General features: G+C 40.0%; 1 protein-coding gene across 2 annotated transcripts in view; it reads right to left on the bottom strand.

Annotated features, from left to right (window-relative positions):
- The window catches only part of fasn (fatty acid synthase), a 64446-nt gene that overhangs the window by 28753 nt on the left and 18181 nt on the right, over positions 1 to 17512 (bottom strand). For both annotated transcript variants that reach the window (XM_068343579.1, XM_068343578.1), the window contains exons 11-30: positions 16138 to 16327; positions 15737 to 15831; positions 15298 to 15432; positions 14773 to 14976; positions 12539 to 12654; positions 12221 to 12396; positions 11901 to 12092; positions 11700 to 11780; positions 10449 to 10634; positions 10043 to 10222; positions 9658 to 9861; positions 8678 to 8994; positions 8170 to 8571; positions 4516 to 4680; positions 4282 to 4397; positions 3912 to 4066; positions 1579 to 1782; positions 1246 to 1396; positions 512 to 690; positions 258 to 377 (exon numbers count right to left, since the gene is read on the bottom strand). In XM_068343579.1, coding sequence (XP_068199680.1) covers positions 258 to 377; positions 512 to 690; positions 1246 to 1396; positions 1579 to 1782; positions 3912 to 4066; positions 4282 to 4397; positions 4516 to 4680; positions 8170 to 8571; positions 8678 to 8994; positions 9658 to 9861; positions 10043 to 10222; positions 10449 to 10634; positions 11700 to 11780; positions 11901 to 12092; positions 12221 to 12396; positions 12539 to 12654; positions 14773 to 14976; positions 15298 to 15432; positions 15737 to 15831; positions 16138 to 16327 — 3568 coding nt within the window. The remainder of the gene's footprint in view (positions 1 to 257; positions 378 to 511; positions 691 to 1245; positions 1397 to 1578; positions 1783 to 3911; positions 4067 to 4281; positions 4398 to 4515; positions 4681 to 8169; positions 8572 to 8677; positions 8995 to 9657; positions 9862 to 10042; positions 10223 to 10448; positions 10635 to 11699; positions 11781 to 11900; positions 12093 to 12220; positions 12397 to 12538; positions 12655 to 14772; positions 14977 to 15297; positions 15433 to 15736; positions 15832 to 16137; positions 16328 to 17512) is intronic.

Genomic DNA, 17512 nt, shown 5'->3' on the forward strand with positions numbered 1-17512 from the left:
CGTGGCTGGTAAAAATTCACCCTATGATGTCGTCATTAATAATTTTTTTTTTTTTTTTAGTTTTCATGTGAACTCATTCAAACCTAGTGTGAGTGAACACATTTAAACATTACACATTAATAGAATAAATTTAAGATACATGTATTTTATGGAACATGACATGAATAGACATGGATGATTTTTAAAAACATTTATTGCAAATATGTTGAAATGGGGTGGGGTTGAATAATTTGTTATTGCAAAAATATGTGCATAACCTTTGCCATTTGTGTGGAACAAGATGTGCTGTTCAAAAGAGGTATCTCTGGAGTTGGCAAAGGATTCGGCTGAGAGCTGAGGGAACCTCTGCTGCAAGTAGGCTCGCTTCTCCTCTGAGCCTATAGAACCCACATTAAAAAAAAAGCTTTAAAAACTTCATCGATGGAAAAAAAACTCATACTCATATGACAGAAAACAGTCAGTATTAAATCGGAGCTTCATTAATGTCACTATGGCAGTGTTACACACTCACCTACTGTTGTGAATACTTTACATTTAAGACTCAGTGCTATGGCGATGGCAGCCTGGCCAACGCCCCCAGACCCAGAGTGGATAAGAACAGTTTCTCCAAGGCGGAGCCTGCCCCGCACCATCAGAGAGTAATAGGCGGTGGAATAGACTACCGGCACTGATGCTGCCTGCTCCAAGGTCCTACACACACACACAGACATCAGCAGGATTACAAAATCATAACAGAAGCCAACTCTCCCACACAGACAACCTATAATAATAATAATAATAATGGATTAAATTTCTATCGCGTTTTCTAGGCACTCGAAGTTGCTTTTACATGGGGATCCATCATTCATTCACTCCTCATTGAGGAGAATCACTAAGATTCTCCATTAGCTGTATATCATTCAAATCACCCTGCATTCAGTCTTTTCTTCCTTAATTCCACTGTTTCTATGAGTACAAATTAATATTCAAGAATCTGGTCACCTATTCATACTATTCTAAATGAAAACTAAACTCGACCCTGGTCCTGTCCTTTCCCTCCTATCATTTTTCCCAGGCTTCAAGTAACATATCTGAAAAGAAGCCACACATTCGTATATATTTGATACAATGTGGATATAGTTGTTGTGTAGATGTTTTGCCATGCTACACACACACACACTTTTTAATTTTTTTTTTTCAATTTTATATACCGATTTTTAGGAAGTTTATTGACACAAATATACACAGCACCCATTTGCCACTGACCAGCTGGAGGGAACATCCCATTGAAATCGTTTGTCAGCATCCACACTTGTTGCCAGGCCTTTAGCAGGTAGCAGCCCCATCACACGTCTACCGCTGGGGTCACGACCAGAAAATTCCATACCCAACATGCACTGTTGCTGTGCCAGGTCACCTACACATAGTACAATGAAAAGGACAAGTCAGTTATCCAATTGTGGAGATGTACAATGTTCACTGATATCGCTACAATATCTCTACAGTACAATGTACAACAATAAAGAACTATCACATGCAGGGGCATCAGAATTGTTCAATAAAGACAGTGAACAATGTCTTTCTTTCTACATTCTGTACCTGGAATAGCATCTGGTGGCAGTTTGCCAGTGGCCAGCATTATATCTCTGAAGTTAAGTGAGCTGTAGTAGACTCGACATAGCTGCATGTTTGGGTTGGTTGAGACAAAGTGGCAGAGTGGTGAGGCAATCCAGCGCAGAGAAGACAGGTCACCTCTTGTCAACACATTGACATAAGCATGCTCTGCAAGCTCTTCCCTTGGATCTGGAACCACAAATAAAGACAAGGAAGCGTCAGCCATCTGAAGGAAAAAAGGATGAGCTCTCTCCTCTTCCTCTCTTTGTCCACCAGTGTATGGTATCATTAATAAATTAATCCTCAGCACCCTGTATGTTCCAGTGGACTGATGGGGTCTATTACTGTGGTCCCGATGAATGATCATTAAAACAATTATTAATCCTGTTCTTGTCATAATATTAATAGTAATTACCTATTCTACTTCTAAAATTATCTATATTATTAGCCGACTAATACTTTTTACACTGCTTTTAAAAAGTATTTGTCTGCCCTTTCTGATTTCTTCTTTTATAGTAACACCTACATGTTTCAGATCAACAAATACATTTTAATACTGTACAAGGATAACCCAAGTAAATGCTGTTTATAAATGATTTTACTTAATAAAGGAATCAAACTATCTAAACCTAGTAGCTCCCAGGTAAAAAAAAGTAATTGCCCCACATTTAATTAACTGATTGTCCACAATTTTTGCCAAGATAAATTCCATTTCCTAACCACACCTGATTACTGGCCTGACTACTATTGACCCATTGGATCAAGAAATCACTTAAAAGAAACCTGTCTGACAAAGTGAAGTCGGCTAAAAGACTTCAAAAAGCAATACATTACCACAATATAAAGAAGTCCAAGAAGAGATGACAAAGTAAATGACATATACAGTTTTTGGGAAGAGTTACAAAGCCAATTTCAAGATTTTGGGACTGTAGTAAACAGTGGTCACGGTCATTATCCATAAATGAAGTAACTTTGGAACAGTGCTAGGAGTGGTCAGCCTACCAAAATGACTTCCAGAGCACTTGGAAGAACCCAGAAATATAAATAAACACAAACCTCATGTGGCTTAATTAAATTTAGTGTTCAGGACTCCACAAGAGACATCCATGAATGAGTTTTCGGAAACATTTTTTGGACCGAGGACACAAAAGTAGAGCTTTGTGGAAGGTGTGTGTCCCATTATATCGGGCAAAATAATAACGTAGCATTCCATAAAACAGCATCATATATAGGTGAAGATCTGGGGCTTCTTTGTTGCTGAAGGACCTTGACAACTTACTGTAATTGAGGGGCCCATGAATTACGCACTACGAGAATATCCTGAACAACAACATCCTGCCCTCAGTTTTTGAACTTAAAAGTCAAGTGAGTTACACGGCAGGTCAATGACACACTAGCAAATCCACATGTAAATGGCTCAAAATTAATGTTCTGTACTGGACTCAAGTCTGGAGTAAATCTGATTGATGTGGCAAATCATGCTCCAAAATCCTCTACTGTGGCTGAATTTAAACAATTATGCAAAGAAGAGTGGGTCAAAACACTTAGAGATGTGTAAGACTCATTGCCATTTTTGCAACTGTTTGATTGCGGTTGTTGCTGCCAAGGGAGGCTCAACCATTTCTTAGGTTTCAGGGTCAATAACGTTTTCACATAGGTGATATAGGCTTTGAATAATCTTTTATCTTCATTGAAATGAATTATTTAAAAGCTGTATTTTGTGTTTACTCACATCGTCTTTCACAAAATTAGTTATTTTGATGATAGTGTAATGAACAAAAATAGAAGATAAGGGGGAAAATACTTTTTAAACTACCTTTTCAACACTGATCCTTTGTGGAATGTGTTGTTATAACTTGATTCAACACTATGTAAATAAAACTGAATTCAACTACATTGAACATAAAAGGAATGGAGTATATGCCAAATAGGGCTCAGGTTAATTTGTGATAAACTGTCATTGTTCATTCTCCATTGCAATGGCTACACATTGTTATACGTGCAGCCCAGACTCACAAGAAGTATTTTAACAATTATCTTCCATGTAGTGCAATACTTACGCAGGCAAGCATAAAACAATGTCATATTAAAATTAACAGATTAACTTTTTTTCCCTTAAACTTAGTTGTGGACCTATATTACAAATATTGATCAGCTGCGTTGAACAATACACATAATATAGGAAGTGATAATGCATGCAGAAACAAACAAAAGCTCTGGTAATCTATTATAGTTCATCTGTAGTAATAAAACTATTCAATGGTAAAAAAGAATAAGAACCAGTCTCCTTTCACTCAATATATACTGTAGTCAGGTACCATGTGCGATGGTTTGGTGCCTGAAGGTGCCCCACTCTCCATCTCTGAAAACGTTCATAACCAGATCTCCATCCAGAACTGTCTGAATGGACTGACTGGCTGCATGAAGGCTTGGCGCTGCTGAAGACTCGTTCAAATTGGACACAAACGCACAGCTGGTGACAAGGAGTGAGACGTCAGGAAGACAACAGACAACAGCAATAACCTCATCACATTGTACCAATACATGGACAAGCAGCTGAGAATACAGACATAAAATAACCTAATTAAATGATGAATATAAGAACTGGAGCTTTTCACATATGGAGTGGATACATTGTGGCACATGTTTTATTACTATTTCAACACTAAGGTAGAAGATGAGTCCTACCGAATTCTGTGGCCACCTGGCTCCTGCCGTAGACAGTTGACCAATCCCACAATACCGCAGTGAGCCTGACAGGCCGTCAACAACACCGGACTGTCTGAGGTCTCCACCATTAGGCCCTTTAAGTACAGATCCACCCAGCAACCCACAGTTTAGATTGATGCCATGTCTGAAAAAATAACTGGAGGAGACTGCTGAACTTTTCAACAGTCAAACACTCACAACCTTCAGACCCACCTTAAGAGTCTCCACCCACTTGTAGTCAGTGCTGTCCACATTTAGGAAAATAGGCTGTCTGAGCCCAGACCGACGGCGACAAAGAAAGAGGGCTGAGCCATAAAAAGACTTCCTGGTAACCACCAGGCTGAGGCCAGCCTGAGAGAACACCTGCTCCCACTCCACCTGGTGAGAAGAAGGAGACAAAATCAAGTCCATCACACAGCTAATGTCAATTTCACATTTCAGTCAGTCACAGGAACAGCACACTTACAAGTATTTATATGCTAATGTCCACACGGTAAAAATCAAGGCATTGAACTAGGTCATGGAGCAAAAACAAAAACTAGAAAATTTTGGTAGACTGCCAGGAACAAAAACTAAACCTAAAACTATTTTTTAATGTTCTAGAACAGAACTTGTTCTTCAAAAAATGTTTTCGTTCTTGAAAAAAATATCTGACCTCATTTTTCACTTCCTGTCATTCAGTCAATGCATGATGAGAGCAGAGAGGAGTTGATGCATATCACTAGCAGTCAAGGAAAAAACAGTCTCCCTATATTAATCATATTCATAACAGGTAAACACTGCAGTCTGCCAGTCTTGCAATGCAGTCTTAAAAATTAATTCAGACATTAACTCATTGGCTGCAGCCCTTTTCAGAGCAGAGTTCTCCGTACTCCCACCGTTTTGTAGCAACTGATCTCCACCGATGGACTTTCTCCGATGCTCCTGACATTTATTGATGTTTTGCTTTTGTTCTTGACAGATCACAAGATGCTTCGTTTACCACTTAACTAAATGGTAGGGTTCTCATGCTTAAAACCGACAGCAGTTCAATTGCCCAAGACAAATGATCACAACAATGGGTTGTCTGTGGTGCCCCAACAACCCTCCTGGGACTTAAGGCTTCACAGCTGTTAACAATTGATTGACCAATGAGATGGCACTCCACAGTCAACATGCTGGACAGACTGAAGCTAAGCTAAGTGAGCTGAGAACATTTTACACTGACATGTGACCAACAGTGAATGAGCTGCAATTAAAGTGTTGTGAAATGTGCAAAAATCACCATTAAATGCATTCAGTCACAACAGCTCACTGAAGGGGACTTTTGTGGCTTGTGGCTGAAGTGCATGTTGGATACTGACAAAATTGACAGCCCTATTGCAAAACAATTGTTCTAATACATGAAATGGCGTCAGCATTCGTTGTTTGAAAATCATGCATTCGTAGCTGCTTTATTTTTTGGATCCAAGGGTATAGGCAATTTCTGACAGAACCAAAGGGAAAAGGTGAAAATACACCTGTGTAACACTTGCCAAGCCATCCAAAACTTACCAGTGAATGCAAAAACCAGAGCTGAGCGCACAACATAATCCTCGTCTGATGTTGATGATGAAATTGACCAGCTACTGATGGCCAAAGAAAGAGAAAGCACTATCGTACAAAGGGGCAAAGTTCCCATTGCCTCAGTGTCAGATTGCTTATACAAAAGAAGCGTGTTTAAAGTGCAGTGAGAAAGTCCTGCATTACTGGGAATCCATGGCTGCAACAAATGAGTGCAATGAATGCCATAGCGCTGGCCATCACCCGGGTCAGCTTGGAACGCGCATTTTCATGTTTGGCATAAAACCAAGCCTTCATACTAACACACATGCTGTGGCCAGGGGAAGTGGAGAGGGAACTGAGTACAAGAGACAGTTGAGCAACAGGTGATTTCTCAACTCAGATCTGGAGATGTCTACAGATCCAGACTGACTGAAACATGTTATTCATTACCATCTGGGAGTAGGAGACGACCTGGAGTGTTGATAAAATTCTACAACCGTAAGCACAAGATTTGCGCTTCTGAAACAAGGCTCGACACTGACAGGAAAAAAGTGTCTATATTAATGAGAATCTCTCTAAAATAATGCCGAAATCTCCAAAAAAGCTCAAAAACTGAGGAATGGTCTGATCGACACCTGGATAAATAACTGTAGGACCTTCATCAAAACAAAGGGTCTTTCTCTAGAGCAGATCAAAACAATGATGACTTGGAGTGTGGGGGAGCTGGCAAAATACGAGCAATAAGGATGGACAAGAGTTGTTGCTACACCAAATATCTGTAAAACAATCACATCAATAGTGGGAGCCTCTACACCAATTTTGGACACATAGATTAATGAAAACAAAGACATAGATTTCTGCTTGGAGGGCTAACATTAATTTTGAAATTTTAAAGAGCATGTCTATATTTGTTGACAGTATAATGGAATGTGAAACTGTGGAAGTGTCAAACTGGTTAATTCTTGGATAAACACTTTCTACTGAGGGAGGTTAATATTATCACTATTTTCTTGTGGAGAACACTGGCAAGGTCAACTTCTTGTTTTGACCATCTTTGAATCTATGATGCTTACAAACTTTGTTGTCCCTAGGAAGAATGTAAATATGGTTATGCTTTAAGTTATATCTGGGACAAAGGCTAATATCTTGAATTGGATAAGAGTGTTAATGTGTGTCAAAATTCAACGTATGAACTAGTTGAAAACATTTAATGTCTGAATTGGTTGACAACATATTGAGAGAGGTGCTTGTTGATTCTGGGGACGGGAATTTCACAAGTCTAATGGCTTCTACCCATCAGCCCTTTTTTTTTTCAGATGTTGCTGTCGATATTGCAAAAGTGATGAAGGTGTAAAGTCTTATAATAACATGTCCACAAAAAATAAACTAAAAGAATAAATAACATGATGCTCAGGATACTGTCATTTACTATCCTATCCTGTAAAATATTCTTTTCATTTGTTTGAATAATTGATTTGGATTGTAATGTAAAATACAGCAGGCCTTTGGGTGTCCAGAAAAGCACTATATAAATCTAATCCATTACTATTATTATAAACCTGTTCACTTTCATCTTGCTATATATTGCTAAATTAAAAGGGCTTCAACAGAAATAGTGAATATTGACTTTTTGTAACTGCACAGGTAGATTTTTTATTATTACAATGCAAGAAATTTATTTCATTTTCGGAATGTCCGCTTTTGCCAGACATTTGCTATTTAAACTGACATTTACTATTTGTTTTTGTTGTTAATGGCAGCTGCAGCCCCCTTTCCGCGCTATGTGAAATGAGATTTTTTTTTGTCAATATATCTAGGCATTTTTTAGACTATGAGTTCAAATAATAGCTGTAAATCAGTTTCTGCTATTTTCTCATATTGAGCTATCGGAGAAGCACAATGAAGATCTGTTATATAAATGACATTGCGGAAATTATTTTTGTCTTATCTATGTAGGAGGCATAGGGCTTAACTGCAGCGATGCAACTTATATAAAGCAGAGGCCTAGTGCTGCTGTACTGTTTACTGTAGGGTAGGGATGTATCTACAGTTTGTAAACTAATTGCCTTAATTGGCAATTTAAAATTCCTTAAGCTATATAACTACCTAATGAATATTTACAATGAACGTTATTAACCAGCTCTGGAACTACATTTTTTTGTTCTAACCGGTTCAGGAATGTCAATTCTTGGGTGGAACATAAAACAGGAAATGTAATAATACTGTTTGTGCTCGGAGTGAACGAATTGGCAAAAAATTTGGTTCAAAGCCCAGGTAGAAATAGAAAAACTCTTTTTCATCATAGTGACTCTATAAGGCGAAGAGGATAAAGAGTACACTGACCTGTGTGAGCAATCTTCTGTGAGGTGTGTTCTTAGAGGTGCTCGAGAGGAAGGAAACAGTTTCCCCCAGAGTCTCTCCCTTCAGCAATGTGTGGAGGAGAACAAAGCCACCTTGCCGGGCTCCAGAAGCCAGATTTGTCATCAACTGCAAAGGGTCCGTCGTCAGAGAGCCCCAAGAGTGATTACACAACACAAGGTCTGCTCCTCCTACAACTACTCCAGGAGCCAGGTTTATCAGGGGGTCCCATTGAGATGAAGCCACTGAAAGCTCTTTCAAGACATCCTGATGGGAGGTTAGAAGGTCCAGGTTGGTCGCTGTGGCAGTGTAATCCACACGTAACATAGGCTGGATGTTGAGCAGGGCTACCACGCAAGAAAAAAGTTGGCCATCGTTGGAGAAAGCCTGACAATGGTTGGAGAAGTGAAGACTTGGTTGGAGACCATAACATGTTCATGAACTCAGACATTCAGGCTTTCTGTTGGATCTTTTACGAGATTTTCAGTCTTACCTCCAGGACCTTGATCTTGCCAGGCGTACTGTTTTCTATGGTAATGTCCAGGCAGTGTCGAAGGGCTGGGCTGTCTAGCAGGCCCCTCAGTAGGCTGTCTTTCAACAGACACGTTCTCTCCATGTCCACAGTCTGCTCCAGTTCCGACTGTAGGTTCCCATTCAGCTCCAGTTTGCATAGAAGGGCCAGAAGTCGCACCAGGCTCGGCTCAGTGGACTTCACACTGGGAAGATGATCTTCTACTACCCCATCTAGCCCTGGGAGGGATACCTTTACACCATGAAGGCCCAACATCTTCTGCAGTCTACAGATAAAACCTAGATTAAGGACAAAGAGTTAGGACAGCTAGACAAGATCAAAAACAATTCTTTATGTCTTTTGATCTTTGGAAAAATAGGGATCAATGCAACAACATAAAAACCTACAGGCTCAAAACAACCACAACACCAACCAACAGGCTTGATTAAAACAGTAGCACAAATAGGCTCAATATAATCAAAACACACACTCAGAGATTCAATATAGCGTCAGACATGGTTTTAAAACATTTCCATATTTTTACCGTCTAAATGTCAAATCAGGGAAATAACATTTCACGGAAGCATGCCACTGAACTTCTCTAGCCAGCTTAGTCATTACACTAGGAACACATAACAATGGCTACTATAGAAATACTTTCAGTCTATTGTTGTAAGCACTTTATTAATGTACATATAGATTTTAGTCTGGGTGTAAGCAACCTTTTAAAAAAATATACAAAGTGTTTTTTAAAATTAAACTAGTCACTGATATAAATCATAGTCAACAAAGCTATGGCAAGTAAAAGCAAAATAATATATTAATCTAAAAAATAACTGAGTAATTGCCCAATTGAAAAAATAAACTGGTGATTAAATGACAAATAAGCATTGATGCTTGCAGCACTAATCAAAAGGTGCATTACATTCCTCTTTTAAAATTCTTAAAAAGATTTGTCGTACCCTTGCAGAGGTTCAGCTCTTCTGAAAGTTTCCCATTCGCTGTCAGACACTCAGTTTCCATGTAGGGAACAAAAACAAACTCCTCCAGGGTGGGGGGACTGTGATGCTGCTGTCGACGGGGGGCCACAGTAGCGTGCAAACCACATATCTGGACACCTCCAGCAACAATGTTGTCAAGGGAACGGTTCACATGGACTTCAATGGCTTAAGAGTGACAGAGAGAATAGTTTGATGTTCAAAGTTCAAGACACTCTTGATGTATATTCTGATCCAACTTTAAAATATGTACATCAGGTGTTACATGAAACATGGACTGAATGTCTAGTTTGATAGATGATAGGATAGATAACAAAAAATCAGTTTTCAACAGAACAAAAATACACACCTTCCTTTCCATCTGCGTATTTATTTATCTTTCCCAGATGAAGAGCTGGATCAACACAGACTGACCGAATCCTCGTAGGCAGACGTAGACTACGACCTGACAGGCCAACCACAATCATCTGCAGCATGGTGTCAAGAAAAGTCACCCAGTTACCAGTCCATTCCAGTTTCCCAGTGTCTCCTGGAAGCAAGTCAATCATATAACAATCAGTAGAAAGTTCAGCACCATGGCACTGTTTCAATATTGGAGTTGCAGAGAAAAATATTATTGTGAAGAACAGTCCCCTTTATTCCTTTACTCAGAGTTTGATCTGTGTATCTTAATTAATGATTCTAAAAAAATAAAGAATTGGATCAATATGAATGGTTTCACAAACAACATATGAAGAAATACACATTACTGTAACCTGCATTGTTGGACTCCAAGATGCCCTGGAAAGGACCCCCATAATCATAGCCCCGCAGTCGCAGCTCTTTGTAGATATCCCGTGCCGTGAGATTCATTTTGGGCTCATCACTGTCATTGGCAGCTTGCTGACTTATCTGACGATGGAACGAATCTAGCACTGCATCCTCCAGAATGCTCACCTTACCTGAAGACCACAGAAAGAACAAGGTGTCCACACGTGTAAAGAGCAGCCTAAAAGCTTTTTCTGTATTTTTAATTTTATTCCTTTAAACCACATGTGTCAAACTCACGGCCCGCGGGCGAGATTTGGCCCATGACAAATTATTTATGGCCCACGGGATGATTTTTACTATTGCTATTACTATTAGAACCGGCCCGCAGGCCACATCGGCCCACTGGTATTTTGCAGGCACCAAAACTACCTTCCCCACAATGCAAAGGTAGCGGAAGTCATGCAACACCACAAACAGGCTTTGGTTTAATTGTTTATCAGCAGTCAGAGCTAAGGTTGGATTTAGCTACTCGCCTCCTCAAAAATGGCTAAAAGGAAGGTGGACGCTGAGAGCAGGGGGTTTCAAGCCAGGTGGGGGGGTGGGGTCAAAGTACATGTTCAAAGAGGTTCAAGGTAAACCTGCCTGTCTTCTGCTAATTTTGCAGATTTAATCCACGACACAATGTCCCAGCTGCGCTTCCAGCTCGGACGCTCTCCAGCTCTAGAGAGCGTGTGCGAAGAATATTTCACTTTGATGAAGCTGAAAAAAACATCACTGTCTGAGCTGTCTGACTGATGAACACCTTCACTCCATCCTGGGGATTTCTTGAGCTCAGAGCCTGGCCCAGAAAATTTATGAACTTGTGTGAACAATGACACCATCAAATACCAGGCTCAGCCTCAGATAAATGAGCATCACAGAGCAGTAATGTATTTTCAGTTTAAAATTCAATTAAATTTTTACATTTGTTTCCACAAGACGTGATATCTCCTTGAAGTATTGTTTAGTCTGTGTGCCATAGATTTTTGTATTTTATCTTAATTATTTCAGTTGAATGGATTCAGGTAAAATTGCAGATAAGAGCCATGAGAAAGGATATAACTGGGTGTAAGGATTAATGTTACTGAATTACAGTACCTATAACAACATAATATAATTATGAGGAAACTTTTCCCTAGTGTGGCATTAAAAAAAGAATTGCTATTGTTCTTTTCCCAATACAAGCAGGCTTCTAATAACCATAATCAGGTACTTACCACTGACAGTCAGGCTTCCATTCTCTGAAACCTCAAACTTGTTGGTGGCAGGCATGAGACGTACCTCCAACTGGACAGAACCTGAGGGGAAGAGGCAGGTGCAAGGTGGGAGAAAAACAGTTGAGCAGGGAAGTGATTGTGATACAGCTCCTGCCATTCACACTCAGGATGTCCAGCTCTTCCAGCCCCGCTTGTACTCACCAGTCTGCGGAAGGATGGTCGCTCTATGGATGGTGACATCCTCAAATGTTACAGGAGTAGCTTCCATAACAACCCCAAGATGTCTCACTAAAGTGCGCCAGGCCAGCACCAAGTAACCCGTCGCAGGGTAGAGGATGCGTCCATCTATGCAGTGTCCAATCAGGTAGTAGTCTGAGGACTCTGGGTTTATGTCTATCGTTGGTCAAATAAAGATTCAAAGACACTGAGCGGTAATTTATGAAAAAACATGGTTTGATTCCTTTTAATAAAACAACACAAAATGGCAGATGAGCCTTTTAATCCAGGTGTACATTTCTTACCAATGTTATAAATGATGGCAGAATTAGATCCTCCTGAGGAGGAGGGAAAATCCTCTACCTTGGGCACATCCCAGGTCTGGGAATGGTCCCACTGCACCAAAGGGGAGATCAGAGGGGTACCAACAGGTACGGGGTACTGCATTGCTGGACATAGCTTGTTACTGTCCACGTCGATGCTAATAGATGCATGAAAAATAATATGCTGACATAAGCAATGTGACAGAATCCTGAGGACAACAACTACACTGCAAACCTCATCCAAACCCCAAAGTGTATAAACGGTCCAAAGATCTCTGATGCAAACAGGGATTTACTGACCCGTTCATGTAGATTTTTCCAATGTTTGAGAGGAAAAACTCCACGTTGTTAATGTGGCCTCTCTTCATTAAGGGGATGAGGGAGCATGACTGCTTCAGGGTACGCTTCAGGATGGCCTGTGCACAAAACATGTATGAATAATCAGCATTATTAGAAGTTTCCTGCATGCCATTTAAGATGTCACTGAGATATACAGACATTCTGTAGGATGAATTAAGTTGAGCTATGGCTATGTGTTTATTACATCAAACTGCTGAGGACAATTATATCTGAAAAAAAAATTGATGAGCCTTGTACAGGAGTGTAAATGCTATTTTTAAAAAATAATTAAGAGTTATGGCTGAAATAGGTTACAACTATGTAAGGTAAGCTGTCTAGCTATCACCTTAAAGAGGAAAAGTAAATGTCACCCTCCACAAACACAGACCCTGATTCAGAATATCAGGACAAGTAGGTTCACCAGCAAATACAGTCACACATTCTACGGGTTTTTTACATTATGTTCATATCACATTATTTCCTGAAAAATCAATGATAATGTTGAGTATAAATATTATATTATGCTCTAATAGTGGAGAAAAAGAATAGCCCCAAGGTTCTGTTCTGCAACTTAGCCCAGCTGTCAATCACTAACTGGACTGTTGCGTGATGAGCACAATAACCCGAAGTAGTAATGTCTTTTCAATGATAAAATTGTACTTAGATAAAAACTTTGAAACACAGGAAGTTTAGGCACAAATGGAAGACATGTGTGTATTTGACCTCAATTATTCATTAATTGTTTTAATACATTTCTGAATCCGGGTCATGAATTAACTGCCGGCCTGATTTGTCATGAGTTTTTCCTTTTTAACACGAATACTGTTAAAACTTAAAAAATAACACATGCTAATAGACATGACAAGCTAATAGAGAGCAGCCATGCTGAGAAATTGAATGATGTCAAATAGAGGCTGAGTATGGAGATGGTGATATGTCACAACAATGTGAGGTAACTCAGCAGGAGAACCACATTGCATTGTGTTTTCTTTTCTTAAAGGAGAAATTGGAAAGTTTGTGGATGAAAAGGGATGACCAACGAAAGAACTATCAAACACCAAATGGATGGAAGACTTGGCTTTTGTGGTTGACATAAAGCACCTGAATGTAATGAATATTTTCAAGGAAAAAATGTAGTGGTGAACCAACTATCTGCACACATCACTGCCTGTGGGACAAAGCTGCAACTTTTCTGGAGACACTTGTCACTGACGGAACCCTGTACCACACATTTCCCAGCTCGGTGGGACATCATGGCAAGCTAATGTGCAAGCTAAGCGGTATGTAGCAGTTATCGTGTTCCTCGCGAGTTCAGCAACCGCTTTTAGGATTACGTACTGAGATCCAAAGCCATTTCACTCCTGACTTTAGTTTCAGTGGCTTACCTGTTGTTTTTTATCAGAACAACATGTCGATTCACACCGAGTTGTATTTTACAGTTTCTGCACTTCACTCCTTGTTCTAGATAAATGAAAATATGAAATAACTGAATATTTATGTGTGTCTTCGATTGTTCTATACATTGCAGTCATGGGGTGTTGGCCCATGTTCACGTTATCAAATCTGGGTTTTTTTGTTAAGTACATAACTTCTCATCTGTTCCTTCATAGTTCCAATGTCTTCAGTGAGAATCTACAATTCAAAGCGTCATGAAATTAAAGAAAACGCATTGAATGACAAGGTGTGTCCAGAGTTTTGGCCCATACTGTATGCTGAGACCGGATCTCATTCTCGTAGTTAAAGCATAGATCGTGGCTTCGTGACTTTTGTGTTTCTTTTCATACTTTATCATTACTTATGTAATTTATACATAATTATGTATAGGTAAAGTATGCATGTCTATTGATTGATAATTTTTTTCATGTTTCAGCTTTTGAAAGTTTGAGGGTTTGGGGGCTTTTTTACAAAGCTGATAGAGTACATACCTTGTACTATTGTTAGTAAGGCTTAGTTTCAATACGTCAGTACCTAAGGAACCACTGGACGTAAACCATGCATGACACCCCCCCTCATCCCAACCCTACCAAAGTAAATGAGTGCAAAAAGGACTAATTTTCTACAACATACAGACTTTATAACAGGGCTGGCAAATAAATCTCTGTGCAGACTGTGTGTTTTATGTGTTTCATGTAATTCCTGTAGCAGACAAGAGGCTGAAAAAGTGTCTTGTAAAGAGGAGCTCAAGAAGAACGCACCTGCAACAAGGCATGAGGCGCTATCTCCAACACCACAGCATTTTCAGGAACCAAACTCAGAGCCTCCTGGAACAGCACAGGGCTCACCAGATTGTTCACATGGTAGTCAGCTGAGCTGTACTTCGCTAGCGGAGAGTCCCACTCAGATTGGGGGATACTGGTGCTTAACCAACGGGATGAGCGCTGACATGGCTTTTTGATCACCTGGACACATGACATTGGACATCATCTACTCCTATTCAAATACAAGCCAGATCTGCAGCAAAGAACTGGGCTGAATCATTTTCATAAAATTTCTAGGAATATTTGTATCCAAAATAATGTATTATTAACCACACTAAAAATGAAATTTCAAGTAGAAGTACACCAAAAGGAAGGAGGGACTTGTGTCCCAGTCTGTCCCGTTTCAAGCTTCCAAACTAACTGCAGTAGTCAAAAGGTAAAATATACTTTATGGATCCCAAACTGGGCAATTTAAAATGTAAAATTTACACACATTTTCAAACATTGAGCAAATCTACAGACCTTCTGCAGAGCAGCTAGCAGGGTTGGAGCAATGGAGGCCATGTAGTATGAGTGGAAAGCCACGCCAGCGCTGCGGACCTCCTTTGCAAACACTCCTTGCTGTTTCAGTTCTGCCACATATTTACAGATTGCATCCTGATGGAAAACACACACACACACACACACACACACACACACACACACACACATACACACAGGAGATGTGAGAGCCAATGAAGCCATGTTTAGAATTAACAATAAAGCTGTTACTTATGACATACAAGATGACCTAATTTCACCATCTCCCAATCTCCGCTGTTTCATCAAAGGTTCCTGATCAGGATTTATGACAGTAGAGGAACACTTTTCGCAATGCTTTTGAAATGACACCATCACAAAGCAAATCCAATTTTATCAGTCCATAACTTTCTGTTTTCTAAAGGTTAAAAAAAAGTCTGACCTGAGGACCAGAGATGGTGACAGTGTCTTCAGAATTGTGGCAGGCTGGTACAATTCCCTGAGGACACTGAGCAAGACACTCCTCCCAGGTCAATCCTGGACCAAAGTAAGGTACATTCAACAGTTCAGGGGAGTAATCATTGGCTGCCACACTGAAAATGGCTTGGCTGGTTTTGCAGAGGTTCTACCTGAGAACTCAGCTGCAGTCCTTTTTCCCCCCAATTCTACCAATAAATAGTACCAACGACAATCATAACAACAATATCAATCATGGGTAGGTGAAAGAAAAACCAAACCACCATAGGTTTCACATTATTATTCAATATTTAAACATATTTTTTCTTTATAGTTCTGCAATGAAAAGATACATCTATGTAAAAAAGTAAGAAAGAGGATTCTCACCAACAGCAGCCATGCCTCCTGGAGGAAGATTGGCCTCCTTGATACAGCGGCCTCTCCAGTAAGCAGCGAGGATGGCTTCTCTTTGGCTGAGAGAGCCATCAGCATAGCCACAGGCTAGCTCCCCCACTGAGTGGCCAATGATGCCATCAGGCTGCAGACCCATCTTACGAAGCAGGTCAATCTCAGCTATCTGTAAGGAGGGCCACATGATACACAACAGCTTGCTTCCATGTGTTTCATGTAAATTTATAGAACAGGTACTTTGTTTAAATATAACAGGCAAGGTGATGATGCTATTCAATGTTAGGTATAAACATTGCAACCGCCAAAGAAATATATTGAAGAATCCTGTAAATTTACAATTTAAAATCTTATGTATGACTTATGTATATAACAAAAAATTGGAAAACATTTGAATCTCTTGTTATATTTTCTCTTAATACATAATAGGTAAAACATTTTTAATAGGTGACAAATCAAGAAAGCAAACAGGTTAGTGTGGAGCCAGAGCCCTTTTCTTACTTTAGAAAGTCCCTGACTTTCTGGATGCTCTTTTTATATAAATTATGTTACCTTCATGTCGGCAGTAGTTATCAATAAAACATAAAATACAGGCAAACCTCGGTTTCCTCTTTTTTTTGTCTGCATGTATTCTCATAGTTTTACCCCATAAAAGGGGTTCAACTTTTTATGAGATCAATGCTTATTTTAGTCTTGAAGCAAAATCTTTTATATATTTTAATACGTGCATATGACCATCACCAGTCCTCTCTGGGAACTAAATTGTCAGTCTTTATTAGAATTTCCTATTGTGAGCCAGAGAGGTAAGTGCTGCACCTCTGAGTTAAGGGGGAAAGCAAAAAGAGACAGGGAGAGAAAACACAAACAAGGAAGTGGATAGACAGGCAGTGCTGTTGGAGTGAAACGGGTTTAGGCCGTTTTATTATATTTTAGAACTGATACCTTAATATCAATGTTATAAAACACCAGATTAGTGGAGGTCCTGATAGTATAGAACAGGCCACCCGAAGAAAACAGTACAGTAGGAAGATAGAGGGCATAAGATTGTGAAGTCTGGAGTGAGACTCATGACGTTCTGACGGGACCCAATGGTTCTCAATAATTGGACTGGACAGGAGCTGGTAAGCCCTGGACCCACATGCATGTGTGATGAAACCAACACCCAGATAGGCTACTAGAACCCAACAGGGCCACGCTGGCTGAGTACCCCCGACCCCACCAGCCAGGAGCACCCAGAAGCAATCACCCGAAGAGCCACCGAGAACCATGTAGACCCAGGGGAGGCAGCAGCTGCCGTCATGGTGGTCGGACACCTCAGTTTCGGAAACCTCGGTTTCCGACCACAATTTGTTAT

The sequence above is a fragment of the Antennarius striatus genome, chromosome 20 (assembly GCF_040054535.1).
Source record: "Antennarius striatus isolate MH-2024 chromosome 20, ASM4005453v1, whole genome shotgun sequence".
NCBI classification, from domain to species: Eukaryota; Metazoa; Chordata; class Actinopteri; order Lophiiformes; family Antennariidae; genus Antennarius; species Antennarius striatus.